Source organism: Propithecus coquereli, unplaced genomic scaffold (assembly GCF_000956105.1).
Source record: "Propithecus coquereli isolate 6110/MARCELLA unplaced genomic scaffold, Pcoq_1.0 Scaffold142, whole genome shotgun sequence".
NCBI lineage: Eukaryota > Metazoa > Chordata > Mammalia > Primates > Indriidae > Propithecus > Propithecus coquereli.
Genome location: NW_012138525.1, coordinates 2,614,414 through 2,628,258, shown reverse-complemented (window position 1 = coordinate 2,628,258; position 13,845 = coordinate 2,614,414). Strand labels below are relative to the sequence as shown.

At 64.6% G+C, this 13,845-nt stretch overlaps 1 protein-coding gene across 2 annotated transcripts in view; it reads right to left on the bottom strand.

Moving 5' to 3' along the window:
- FIBCD1 (fibrinogen C domain containing 1) overlaps positions 1-12,788 on the bottom strand; it is a 31,821-nt gene extending 19,033 nt beyond the window's left edge. The window contains exons 1-4 of one of the 2 annotated variants that reach the window (XM_012639680.1): positions 12,769-12,788; positions 12,371-12,483; positions 4,119-4,142; positions 3,119-3,598 (exon numbers count right to left, since the gene is read on the bottom strand). In XM_012639680.1, the coding sequence (XP_012495134.1) occupies positions 3,119-3,598; positions 4,119-4,142; positions 12,371-12,442 (576 nt within the window). In that variant the 5' untranslated portion in view covers positions 12,443-12,483; positions 12,769-12,788. Of the gene's footprint in view, positions 1-3,118; positions 3,599-4,118; positions 4,143-12,370; positions 12,641-12,768 lie in introns of those variants that run through there. The other variant, XM_012639681.1, reaches the window with a different exon arrangement.
- Positions 12,789-13,845: the final 1,057 nt, after the last annotated feature.

Below are 13,845 nucleotides of genomic sequence, written 5' to 3'. Positions count from 1 at the left end.
CCATCCCACCCCTCGTCCCCCTGCAAACATCGCTTTCAGTCTCTGTGGCTTTCTGATATCCACGACCTCACCAGGTCCCCCACAGTGCTGCAAAGCGGGAGGTGAAGTTGCCATCTTTTTGTCACAAATGGAGAAAATGAGGCCCAGAGGAGAGGCCCCAGAGAGCAAATGACAGCATGGGGACCAGGACTCAGGCCAACTCCCCAGGGCTGGCTGGCAGGAAGGGAGCCCAGGGCTGCAGTGAGACCAGGGCGGGGCCGGCGGGCCGTGGTCTGGCATCTCCATTCCCTTCCCCTCTCCCACTCACGATGTGCGCGACCCTGGCATAGTGACTGATCTCTCCACGGCTCAGCTTCCTCCACAAAGCAGGGTGATGAGACCTGTTTTTCAGGGCTGGGGCTTCAGGACAACTGTGTTAGGGAGCTCAGACGGTGGCATCTGTTTTTATGTCTCCACCTGTCCCTCGATCACAGCCCAGGGGCTGGACCTCAGCGAGTGCAGCCCGAGCCTCTCGCCTGCCTTCAGGAGGCTGCGGGACCACGTGGCGGGAGGGGGTCACGGACAGACTGCAGCTGGCCGGCAAGGCAAGCGGGCAGGGAGCCGGCCAGGTCTTCACAAATGAACCTGTCACTTGCCAGATAATAGCCCATTCTTGGAAGGAAAATAGAAATATATGGTGCTGGCGGTTTACAAAATATGATTCCCGGCTGCTCCGGGGGCAGGGGCCCTGCCAGGCTTTTAGTTTCCTTGTCAGTTTCCCCTCTGCTGAGCAGGTGATTTGGGGAGGGCTGCGGCCAGGCGGGCGGAGCGTCTGGGCCTCACTGGGGTGTCCCGTCCAGAGGCCCCATCAGGTGAGCCCCGCAGGGGGCCACAGGCCGCCCTCAGGAGGGACAGGGGGTGGGGGCGGCAAAGATCACTTGGTTAAGTCACACAGTATGGCCCACCTTTCTGAGTCCGTGACACACTCGAGAAGCTCAGGCGCGGCCCCTCCCTCTTGCTAACAGGCAGGGAAGACCTCAGCTCAACCAGCAGATGACTGAAGTTGCAATGTACCTATGAACATGCCCCGAGGTGATGGGGGAGTCAGTCCCTGCCCGCTGAGCCGCACAGACGCGTCAGGGGAGGACTTGGCAGCTTTTGGAGGCGGTGACATCAGAGTTGCTGTTTCCGGCACTTCATAGTGGTGTGGCCAAGCTTCGGCAGGGCGCTCCGCCACTCTGAGCCTCAGTCTGCCCCTCCGGAGAGTGGGGAGATGAAGGGACCTGCCTCCTGGGGTAACAAATGTACCCTCTCCGGCTGGCAGGGTGCTTATCCGCACAGAGCCCCGCACACAGCGGGGCCCGTCGTTCCTACTGGGAAAGGGATTTTCAGCAGTGGCTCCCCCAGGTCTAAATTTCAGTTCACGGACGGCTTCTACCCTAACGATTAGGAGGCGCTGGTGTGCAGACGGTGGGTGTCTCCCATGTGCCAGACACCGGCCACCCCGTGTCCCCTGGGCGTGGACTGTGGTGGCCCCACTTTCTAGGTGAGCAGCTCCAGCGCAGAGAGGAGCTGCCCACGGTCCCAGGACCGGCATGGCTGGGGCTCCGGACTGGATCCCGGCTCTGCCGACCCAAACCCTCAGGGCAGAACTGCTTGGCTCAGGCCTGACCGGCAGCCGCAGGTGACGGTGCAGAGAGTCACAGGGGCGCTTGCTGAGCTGCAGGTTCCCACACCCCCCCACCGGGGCCCCGGGGGCTGGGGCGAGGCCCAGGAACCTGCATTTTAGTAAGTACCTCCGCCCATTCCCACCTGGGTGCCCGGCCGGGTGCCAGCCGCCTCTGACTGAGACGCAAGACACACGGTGTCTGGAATCACCCCCGTCTGCGGGAAATGAGTCAAATCAAGCGTTTTTTGAGAAGTTAAATATGTCAGATGAGCCACCCCCTCCGGGCCCCAGCCATCAGTCCTGCAGGAGCAGCTCTGCGCGGCGCTGATGGCCAGTGGGTGGTGGGACCCCAGGGCCCCTCCTCCTCCATGCTGGGCCTTTGGGAGCCCGGCCTGTGCGGAGCAGGGGCCAAGCAATTTGGACACCGAGGTGGGGCCCAGGTAACTCAAAGGAGCTCCCCCACCCTGCTGGGGAGGCCTGAGAAGTGGGGGCAGGGGAGCAGCCGGAGGGCTTGACACCCCCGGGAGAAGGAAGCCGCCCTCCCGTCAGTCACCCGGACAGGGTGAGGAGGACCGAGACTGCCACGGCTGCAGCTTCAGAGGGAGGGAAAGGCCCACCACTCACGAGCCGTCGGGTGACCAAGCGCCTGGTAACCCTGAGTCTGGACGGGGTGGGCGGAAGGGGCGGGGCCGCTGGTGTGGGCCTGGGCTTGGCTCCAGCCCTGAGGATCTGAGTCACAGGGGCGTGTGGCACAGGCTGGAGGCTGGGCAGGGCACCAGGGGGCTGGATTCCAGGCCTGGCCATAGCACCCAGGACAAATCACCACCCCTTTCCCGCCTCAGTTTTCTGTTCTGGAAAACGGTGGAGGCAGAGGAGAGGACCCTGGATCCTGGACCCTGTGCAGGGAAGCGTCGCGCTGGGGCTTCAGGCACGGTCTCGGTCAGGGCTGGAAACGCTTCACCCAGACCCACCGGGCGCTGGCGGGAGCCTCGCGTGGCTAGCGGTCAGGGGGGAGGGTGGAGGTGGCTTGGGACAGGCTAAGGGTCTGGCTGGGCTCCCTGGACGGGCCTCCCCATCCCTGGGGAGCTGTGGGCATCACATGGCAGTGAACTGGGAGGGGGACCAGGGAGGGGCGCAGCTCCCTCTGGCCTAGAGCACTGAGCACGTGACCCTGAGCAAGTCACAACGTCCTGCCTCACCTGCATCTTGGAGTGCCTGGGGACACCCCTCAAGCCCTGGATTTGACCCGACCCAGGGGAGAAGCTGGGTTTGAATCCTGGCTCCCTGTAGCTGTGTAGCCTTGGGTGAGCGACTTCACCTCTCTGAGCCTCGTGGGCTCGTCTGCAGACGGGAAGAGCAATAGGCTCTGGTCCGGGGCACCTGGGGCTGAGTGAGGCCGTGGACATCAGGTGCCAGCACCGGGCCGGCACGTCGTGGCAGCAGCCCCCACCTCCAGCAAGACCCCCTTACCTGGAGGAGGCGGCCCTGCTCACTCTGCAGGGCGCTCAGCCCCTGGCCCAGCGTGCTGTGCCCCTTCCGCAGCCCCGCGCACTCCGCCTGCAGCTCCGAGGCCCGGGCCAGCAGCTGGGGCAGCTGGTCGGCCAGCGTGTCCAGCAGCTCCTGCTCCTGCTCGCCCGGCAGCCCCGCCTGGGCCTGGTGCGCGGCCAGCGCCTGCAGCACGGAGGCCTGGGCACCCTCCAGGCGGGCGAAGCCGTCGGCGAGGTCTGGGCAGCGCGGGTCGATGAGGATGCTGAGGCGAGAGCTGTCGGCCCTCTCCACGGTGACCAGGGCGCTGTTGGCACCAGCTGGCCCGGTGCTGACGACCGGAGGGGGTGCTGTGCCCGGCGTGTGGGCGTGGTTCAGGAAGAGCACGGCGCCGGTGACAGCCACGGCCAGCAGCACAGCCAGGGACAGCAGCACGGTGCACAGCACGTAGCCGCGGCTCGGCCGCTGTGGGCCAGCCCAGGACACACGGACGCAGAGACAGGAGAGAGAAGGGCGAGCGTTAGACCCGGGCCTCCGGCGTGGCCCAGTGAGGACTCGGTGAGGCCTAGACAAGGCTCGGGGACCCCCTTCTTGGGGACCGGGGGAGGGCGTCACACAGAGACGGAAACGAGAGACAGACCAGAGGGGAGACAGACGGGACACACAAAGACACAGCGAGAGATTCCAGGAGGAAGACGGAGAGGGACAGAGGCCCAGAGGGGGGCACAGAGGAGATGCGGGAGACAGAGATGCAGACGACGGAAAAGAGAAACTGAGGCAGGGAGCTGGGGAGACAGAAGGCAAGCACCGTGCCTTTCCTCCACTGCCCCTGCCCTGCCCTCATGCCCTGCAGAGTGGCCCCGTCACCTGCAGAGCCCTCCCTGACCCACGAGGGCTGGAGGTGGAGACCCCCACTCAGTGGCCAGACGGGTTCAGGTCCCTGCGCTGCCACCCCCACTGTGTGGCCCCGGGTGAGGGCCCGCACCTCTCTAAGCCTCGGTTTCCTCACCTGTAAAATGGGCTGACGACACCCCTGTTCCTACAGGTGGGTAACTGCCGCAGGCTCAGAAGGAGAAAGCCGTGCCGGTGACAGCTACGACGCTAAGAATGGTCGTGCTGTCGGGCAACGAGTGCCGCGAGCGGGTGGACGCTGGTCACTGAAGGGCCCTCCACGTGGAGCACCCACGCCCCGCGCTCTGCTCGTGCTGGTCTCCAGTCCCCAGGGCACACGGTGGCTCTGAACACCCCCTCCCCCATCCTCACGCCTCCTCTCTCTTCACAAAGCAGCCCCTGGGGCAGACGGCAAACAGCAGGAGACGAGCTGCTGCCCTCTAAGGCGGCCGGGCCGAGGTGCCCGGCAAACGAACGGAGGCAGGGCAGGCGCGATAAAAACTGTGTCCGGGGCCTGGGCGGCGCGGTGGGGGCCTCACGACGAAGGGAGCGGGAGCTGCAGCGCAGCTTGTGATGAAGGGGCACCGCGACGTGGAGGCCGATGCTCTAGGGGCCCCGATTCACTGGACAGGATCATCATAGCCACTGAGCATCTTATACATGGGGAACCTGAGGCCCAGAGAGGGCAAGGGGCTTGCCCGGAGTCACACAGCAGATCAGAAGCAGAGTGTGGACTGGGTCCCAAGCCTACTGCCTTTCTCCCGGGGCCAGGCACTGCCGATGCCTGAATTTCCTCAACTCTAAGACCCACGTCTTCCCCACATTTTCAATCTTTCCAATTTGAGATGCATCTTTAAGTGAATTAGTGTATTAAAGCCCTTGGATTCGTGCCTGGCACCTCGTGCTTGCGCAGTAAGTGTTAGCGGCTTTTACTAGCCCATGGTCAGCGTGCACAGAGCATCTGCAGGTGGTCTTGTTTCCACCCGAAGTGTTTTTTCTGTGTGTCACTGCTGGGCCACACCTGGTCCTTTTCTCACGTGTTAATGACTCTGACGTCGGAAGGTGTCTTGCGCTCGTAACTGACACCTCGCTTGCTTAGCGGTTCGTGACACCGTGATGCCTCTTCCGTCGCTGCACCCCACCACCCAGAAATCGCGGTCTTTTCCGTGAATCCAAATTCTACAAGTAAGGCCTGAATATCCCACCTGGCACCCGAGGAGGATGGGTCGGGGCGAAGTGCGGGTGGAAAGCAGACCCTGGGAAGGGATCTGTTTTGTTGTCAAGATGAGGGAGAGAGTTCCTTGGTCTGTCCCTGTCACCAGGACGCTGCCAGAACTCAGTGCTCCATGCCTGCCCAGACCCCCTGGGGGACACACCCATTCCAGGCTCCGCCAGATCCTCCCCTCTCCTGGATGTGCAGAGACACAGCCTCAGCTGGGAGTATCTGCTTCCCTGCTCCCCTCCCACGGCCTTATTCTCTTCCTTCAGGGCTCGCCTAGTTGTCACCTCCTCCGGGAAGCCCTCCTTGACTGTTTCCTCACCGCTCTCCCCGGCTTGGAGGGCCTCCTCCCCTGCTCCCTCACGAGGGTGCTTTGCAAGACAGTCATCGCCTTCGACTTCATCCATTCACTCAATCATTCAAACATCTATTCACTGGTCTCCCTGAGCCAGGCTGTGGGCCAGTCCTGAGGAGGTATCAGTGTACCCAGCCCTGCCCTGGGGGAGCTCATGTTCCAAGGACTGCCGTTGTCAACTTTGTCTGGGGCACCGATACCTTTGAGAACCTCATGAAAGCTGCAGATTCAATTTCTGGGGACTCAGGGGCTGATGAATCCCAGGCCCAGCAAACTTGCCCTGGACCGTGAGCCCTTCCCCGGGCAGGGACCTGCTCACCACCCGCATGGAGCAGCCCTGGCAGCTGGTTGCTGGATGGACGGATGGGTGGATGGGGGTACAGACGGAAGGAGGAGGTGGCACAGGGAGAGATGAAGGTGTTCCTGGGACTGACGAAGCTTGGCAGGACAGAGGCCCTGTCCTCCCAGCTAAGTCCTGGAGCCCAAGGCAGGGCAGCCTCTGACTGGCCACTCTTGACGGCGTGGCCCAGAATGAAGGCGACCTCCAGGCCATGCTGAGGCCCGGCCGCCTGCAGGCCAGCAGCTTGGACAGGTGGGCACGGCACTACCGCAACCACTGCTCGGGCACCTGCCACGATCCACCACTGAAATCTCCAAATTAGCCCATGCGGTTGATGCTACAGTTGAAGTCATTGTGCAGATGGGAAAACTGAGGTCAGAGAGCGGAAGACCCTACCCAGAGTCGCATGGGCCAAGCGGCAGAGCAGCATCCGGACCCAAGGCTGGGGGCTCCGGCGCCACGTCTACACCAGGCCCGCCTGCCGAGCCGGCCTAGTTTCTTTCCTCTGCCTAAAGGATGGCTGGGGCTTGACAGACAAAGCCCTGTGTCAGCAAGAAAGTCCGTCAGGCCGCTCCCCAGCCCATCGGGAGGCACCTTGCCCCGAGCAGCCCAGAGCCGCCACGTCGGACCACGTGCATTAAGGTCTCCCAGCTGGCGCGGCCGGGGTGGCTTGGCAGAGAGGCCAGCGTCTCCCCTGTATCTCTGGCATCCCAGCCCTGTGGGGCACCCTCCTCCCACCTGAGCCCCTCCCTGGTGGGAAAGCAGAGGGCACAGAGGGGGCGGGGCCCTGGGAAGCTGCAGGGGGTCCCCTAGAGGCAGGGGGACAGCAGAGCTTGAGAATGAAACAGGGCACTCGGCAGAGGAGAATTAGTCTTCAGAGATCACCTTAAAGATGAAGGACTGCTCGCTTTTATAGGCTGTCGATTACGTGCCTCGCAAAGAAATCTGCCCGGGAACAAGGGGGGCTTTGGGCAGCAGCGGAGCGGGTGTGCCTCGGGGCCGAGCTCATCAGCCAGAGGACGGCGCACCCCGGCTGCGGGAGGGAGGGTACGCACACAGCCCCCAGCTCCCCGGAGCAAGGCGACCCAGGCAGGAGGCACAAGAGCTCAGAGCATGAGCCGGGAGGCCCGGGTTCGAGGCCCACTTCTGCCACCAACCGCCTGTGCGAGCTTCTGGTTGGAGGGATGCGGCTTCCTTCCCCGCATGACCCGACCACCCCCCATGCCAGCCCAGGGTCAGTGGCTGCCTGGCGAGCCCTGGCCAAGGGGAGGACAAGGTGGGCTTGTGCTGGGGGGAGGCATGAAGCCCTCAGAGGTGCCTCAACTGTGGGGTGACCTCTGTCGAGGCTCCTCCCCTGGGGCCCCGGTCTCAGAAGGTCTGGAGGGGGAAAGGGGCTCAGCAGGGAGGGTTCAGTGCCAAGGTGCTCGGCTGAGCCGTCCCGCCCGGCGCAGGCGCCCTTCCTCCTGTGTTCTAAGGGAGCCGGCTGGCAGCGGTCCCCTGGGTACCCTGAGACCGCGCTCCCCGGATGAAAGCAGGAAGAAGAAAGTCTCCCTCCAGGGGGAGGCCAGGCGGGGTCAGATCCAGATGTGAGCCTCTCCGGCCCCCTGCCCCGTCTCCTGGGAACACCCCAGACCGAGGTGCGGCAGGGCTGTTCGCCACGACAAAAACCCGTCGTGGGGCTTTGCATCGGGAAAGCCAAGGGTGGGTGACACGCGCCTGGGCCCGGCAGGGGCTCTCTCAGAGCACTGAGTCTTGTGGGCGGGGGGCTGACGGGCTCTGTGGAGGGGAGCCCAGGCCCGCCCAGCCCAGACCCCCAGGGAGTTCCTGGCTGAATCTCCCCAGGGGCCCCGTCTGCACCTGGCTGGCTCCCGCCTGGGCTGAGCCCCGAGCCCCTGGCCTTGGCAGAGGGAGGATCCCGGAGACGCCCCAGCGTGAGGAGCTGGTGGTTCTGCTCACAATTCTGGTCCCAAAGACTTAGGAAGACGGTCTGCAGGCTCGTTCTGTGAGACCTGAGCAAGAGCCCCTGTCCCGCGGGGGCCTCTTCAGCGGAGCCCAGGCGAGGGCGGCCTGGGACCTCAGGCCACCGGGAGGGCCTGGGGAGGAGGAGCTGACGGGGTCCAGGGGCACAAGGGGGCTGGGGCGCTGCCGGCCTCAGCCCCTCCTGGAGCCTCCAAGCTCCCCAAGCTCTCTCACTCCCCGGGGAGCGCTCAGCTCTGGGTCCACGGTGGGCTCTCCAGATGTTTCCAGTGAGGGTCTTGCCCACCCTCCCCCACCACAGTTCCTGGCCTCCCAGATGGTCCACCCAGGCCTCGGGCCTACTGAGCCGCAAACCTGAGCCCTCCTGAGTGTCCCGCCCTGCGTGTGGCACCAGCCCCACCAGCTGCCCCCGACAAGGCTGGCGCCTGCCTGGCTCCCTTCCCGAAGCCCCACATCCAGCCAGCCCCCCGCTTTGTCCACTTCACTCTAACCCCCTTTGCCCTCTGTCCCCACCTCCAGCTCCTGCCCTGGTCAAGGGCCCGGCATCTGCCTCTAGTCACTGTGGCCGCCTCCCCCGGGGCTCCCAGCCCTGCTCACACATCCCCACACGGCAGCCAAGCAGACCAGGATGCTGTCCCACCTAGACCCTCCAGGGCCACCAAGGCCTCAGGAGCAGGGCCCTCCCAACGCCTGCCAGTGCCAGGAGCACAGCCTCGGCAATGCTGTTCCCTCCCCAGGCAGCCGGCCACCTGCGCTGAGTCTCTCTCAGCCTCCGCATCACCTTCTCCCGGTGCCGTCTCCACCTGCCTCCGGCTGGGCCAGAAGCCTCCTCTGTTCTCCTGGCCCCTGGCCTCCCAGATCACAGCCACACCACCGGGCTAAACCGAGAGCTCAGTGGAGGAGGGGCTCGGGAACCCCAAGCCCAGCGCAGGAACCTCAACCCCAACCCCAGGGAAAAAGAAGAAAGAGGTACTTTGTAATCATGCCTGCCTTGTGAGTTGGCTCCCCCGTGAGACTCTAAGCACCACGAGACACAGACCATACCCACCAGGCTGTATCTCTAGCATGAAGTAGGGACTCCATAAATGGTCGCTGAGTAAACTTAATGCAGCAGGGATTTAGGTTGGACAACAGGAAGAACTTCCCAAAGTTCTTTCTTTTTTTTCTCTCTGTCTGGAATGTTTTTAGACATTTTGAAAGCATCAAGAGATACTGCCTGGGATGGGTTGGAGGTTGACCTCCCTGTACGGTGGCTTGGGGACTGCTCAAGGATAAGCCCCCCCAACCAGAGATGGGTACAGGGTGACTTCCTGCCCCACATTCCAGGACTAGAAGAATCACATCTACGTCTAGATCCTTTCATCTGAGCAACTCCAAACTCCTGGCACGTGTCATGTCACCCTGCCCCAAGGATGTGAGAGTCCCGTCCCCTCTCTGTGCGGAGCAGGGGTGCTCTAAGGAGTCCAAGTCTGCAGCTTGTCCAGGGTTACCCGGCAAATGAGCCGAGGCTGGATAGGGCTGGGAGAGAGCGGGACCAAGGGGGTCCCCAGAAACGGCAACACGTGGACACAGGCCTTCATTGACAGTGGTGCTGCGGGAACCACACAGCCCAGGTTGGAGCCCTGTCCTGGCCGAGCAAGCTGAACCACGAAGGGACAGCCAGCGCCTCCCCACTGCATCTCCCCCAGAGGCCCCCATCTGCCGCCCAAACTCAGGTTCGGTCCCAGCTCCAGCACTCTTAGCCTCAGTTTTCTCATCTGTCAGATGGGTTAATCACCCCTGCCGCCGGCCTCCTAGGGGGGTTGTGACTACGAAATGAGTGATGTGGGCACGAGCCCAGCTGGTGCGGGGAGGGTGGCACTGGCATTGTTCTCCTGGCGGAAGTGCCCCATTGAAGAACCTCAGCCAAGCCCCTGCGGTGGGAGCTGGATGTTTGGATGGCTTTCTCTGGTGCGTGGAGGGGACATCAGGACACCAGCAGCCTGTGAAAGGGGACAAGGCTGCTTTGAGAGCCATCCTTCTCATGCGTGCACAGTGCTTTACAGTTTGCAAAACACACCAGTATTCCACTTGATCCTCATATCACAGTCCTGTGAAGTGAGGAGGAAGCAGGGATTGCTGTTCCCATTTTACAGATGGTAAAACCCAGGCCCAGAGAGGACGAGTTACTCTCCCAGAGTCACACAGCACACCCATGGGCAAGCCAAACGGAGAAGCAAGGGAGAGAAGGCCGGCCCCAGGGAACCGGGCCAGGCAAGGCTCTCTCTCTTCTGACAGCAGGCACAGGAAAGGCCTTGCCTCTTGTCTGAAGCTTCAAACCAGCCTGGAGCTGGCACAAGGGGCCACCCGTCTACATGCTGGGTCACCAAAGGGGTGGGGAGCGGAGGCGGGTGTGTTCGCTATTGGCCCAGGCCCCTAAAGCCACAGCCCTCAGCTGCCTCCGGTGTCAAGGGGCAGACAGCCGGGCTCTGGCCCCAGGGAGCAGCAGGGAGGCTGGGCCTGGCCTGGGAGGCCTCGAAGCCACCTCCCCTTGAGACAGAGCAGCACTTGCTGGCTCCTCTCCTGAGGCCCCTCCTGGCCGAAGCTTCCTGCAGTTCAATTCATCAAACACTCCTCAGCTCCCAACCGGAGCCGCTTGGAAGGGATGGAGCCTGGGCCCGGGAGAGACCCAGAGTTGGGGTCCAGAAGGACGGTGCATCCCAAGGGATCTCCTGGTGGAGGAGGACTCAGCACTAGGGGACGAGGCAGTGAGAAAAGGGCAGCTGAGTAGTATAGGCTCAATACTGCTAGCACTTAGAGGCACAGCCACTAGGCATCAGGGAAGGCTTCCCAGAGGAGGTGGCAGCACTTGAGCTGGGTTTCGGAGTCCACGGAGGGTGTCTCTGAATGAAGGGGTGTGCATGCGTGTGTGTGTGTGTGTGTGTGTGTGTGTGTGCGCGTATGCGTGTGGTGTGCGTGCGTGTGTGTGCGTGCGTGTGCGCGCACTGGGGAGCCTGGGGAAGCCAACAAGATGGACGGCAAAGATCTGGAAATGGGCAGCCCGGTGTGGGCCCAGGGCTGGCAGATGACAAGCAGTCACTACCTGTAAGGGGCCAATGGGAAGGCACAATGGGCCAGGCTGGGCATGGCCTTGGAGGACAAGTCTAGAAGTTAAGACTATTCCTGCTAAAGGGAGAAAGCCAGATCTCATCAGGAAAGGACTTATCTGGGGACGGCTTGGGTGAAGACCTGACCTAAGAGGGGGCCGGACCACCCCTGGAGGGCCATGGAAGAGGAGACTGGGGTTTGCATCCTCTCTCTGCTGTTAACATGCTGTGTGACACGGGCATGTTCCTGAACCTCTGATCCCTGGTCTGTGACACTGGAATGAGCAACCCTGACTGGCGTCAGGCAGTAAGGCCGCGAGGTGGACGGGAAGGGCTCTGCAAACTGCAGAGGGCTGGGCCCCTGCGCCGTGCCAATGTCGCTCCAGCAAGAAGGAGCAGGTGCAGCTCCTGAGAGTGAGGGGCCGCCCAGGCCCGCCCCTGCCACCCCCTCCTGCAGCTGCAAACTCAAACTGTTCCTTCCCTCATGACATCTGTCTGGGAGAAATTTAAAATTTTAAATGGGCAGCCCCATTATCTCCTCTCCTTGGTGAGCAGGCCTCCGCTCCAAGCCTGCCCGCCCCAGTCCCTTGGCAGCCCAGCCCGGGGCAGCCCCGGGGCAGCCCCTCCGCCTCAGCTTGCGACTCCAGCCCCCTCGCTGGCCAGCCGGGCTCTGTCCGCACCCCCTTCCCGTGCACAGCCCTGGGCACCCTCCCAGCCCCACCTCCGCTGCCCCTGAAGAGGGGAGGAAGGGAGGAATGAGCCAGCCCTGGAGCACACAGACCGGGGTTCGAGTCCCCTAGAGCCGCGTGGCCTCAGGCAGGAGCGGCCCTCTCCGAGCCGCGCTCTCCTAGTCTTAAAGTCAGCGAATCCCAATACCCAGCGTTCTGACAGATGAGTATTTATTGATCCCCTGCTGAATGCAGGGCCCTGGCTACAGGAGGAGGATGCTGAGGAGACCAGGGAGTCAGGTCCTGGTCCCAAAGCTCAGGTTAGTGTGCCAAGTGCCTGGCACGGGGTGGCGCCCAGAGCGGGGACTTTGTAAGTGGTCGGATGCCCATTTGCACAGGTGAGGAAATGGAGACCCAGCGAGGGGAGTGATCTGTCCGTGGTCACACAGCGAACTACAGGTCCCGCACTCCCTCTGCACACGCGCGCACCGGGGTCTCTGCCGGCTCCCGCAGGGGTGCCGCCCCCCTCGAACCCGGAGTTCGAGCCCCGCTGGGGCAGGAGGAGAGGAGGGTGCCCGCCCCGCCCCGGGCCTCCGGTGCGCTCCCAACTCCAGCCCCCGCACTGGGCGCCCACCCTGCCGGGCCGAGAGGCCACCGCCTCGCCAGCCGCCCGAGCCCCCAGTCCCCGCGCCCGCGCGTACCTGCGGCTTGTCGCGCGGCCGGTCCTCAAGTTGGGAAGCGCCGCCCATGGTCTTCCACCGGTCGTTGACCATGTTCCGGCAGGACCGGCGGGGGCGCCGGGCGAGGCGCGCCGCTGCGGAGCGCAAAGGCGGCGAGGTGGGCGCGGGCGCGGGGCGCGCTCTGCCCGCCGGTCCCCGCCTCGGTGCGAGCGGGCGGCCGTGTGCGGGCGAGAGCGGTGCGGGCAGGAGCGGGAGCGCGAGAGCCGCCTGCCCGCCGCCCGCCGCGCGCCGCCCCGCTCCCGCTCCCGCGCTCCCCGCGCGCTCCTCTCCCTCCTCCCTCCTCCTTCCTCAGTCTCCGCGTCTTTTTTGTCTCGGACTCTCTTTGCCTTTTATTGCTCCCCTTGGCCCCCGCCCCCGACACACACACGCACACGCCCGCGGACTTCCATAGCTGACGCCACCTCCAGAAAGGCCAAGCTAAAGGGGGCAGACCCGGCCCAAAGCCACGGGGCCGGCCGGATGGCAGCAAACAGCGGCCCGCACCCGGAGGGGCCGGGAGCCCCCGGCGGCGCCTCTGCACAAACTTCCTCCCCGGCGCGACTCACACCAACTCACCGTGCGCGGGGGGCGCGGCGCTGGGCGGGCACCGGGGGCGCCCCCACCGGGCCGTCGGGCGTCTCCAGGGAGCGGCGCCGCGCTCCTCCCGGCTCGGGGCACTGGGCTCGCCCCCGGACCCAGGCGGGGCAGGGGTGGGGGCCGGCGGGGGTGCGCCTGCGATCTCTGAGATCTCCGACCAGAGCGCCCAGCCCCCGGGGACCTCCCCGCTCTGGACCCCGACCCGCGAGCCTGGTCCTGGGGGCTCCCCGGCCCTGGTGCGCAGACACGTGCCTGGCGCTCGCCGGCAGAGCCGCCCCGACGCCTCCCTGCTCGGCGGCCCGCGGGCGGAATGGGGTCCCCGCCGCCGCGACAGCCGCGGGCGCCGCGGTCGCGAGGACGAGCCGCTCCGCGCTCTGCCCGCGCTCCCGGCCGATCGCCCGCGCTCCCCAGGCGCGCCCCGCGCAGTCTCAGCCCCCGCCGCCTCCGCCGCGGCGAGAGGAGGGATTTGTGCCGGGAGGGGGCTTCCTAGTCGCCCCTTCCCACCAGCAGCACTTTTTAAGGCATTTAATCCGCCCGGAGCGGCCCGCGGAGGTAATTGACAAAGTCCTTAATCTGCGCCGGAACGCGCTGCCATTGTGGCTTCCGACCGAGGCGCCCACGCGGCCCGACGCGGAGCTCCCCGCCGGTCCAACCCCTCCCCTTTCTGCGGCCCCCACCTTCTTCTGGTCCCCCAGCTCCAGATAGACACCCCCGTTCCCCGCCCTCGCTTCTCCCCAAAGCTGTTTTCCGGCTCCTGGGGCGCCTTGGCCCGCCGCGCTGTTCCCTGGCAGCGTCTCCGTCTCTCCCCACTGGCTGCCGTCTGTCGCCCCATCCTCGTCCCTCTCCCGATCCCTCTGCGC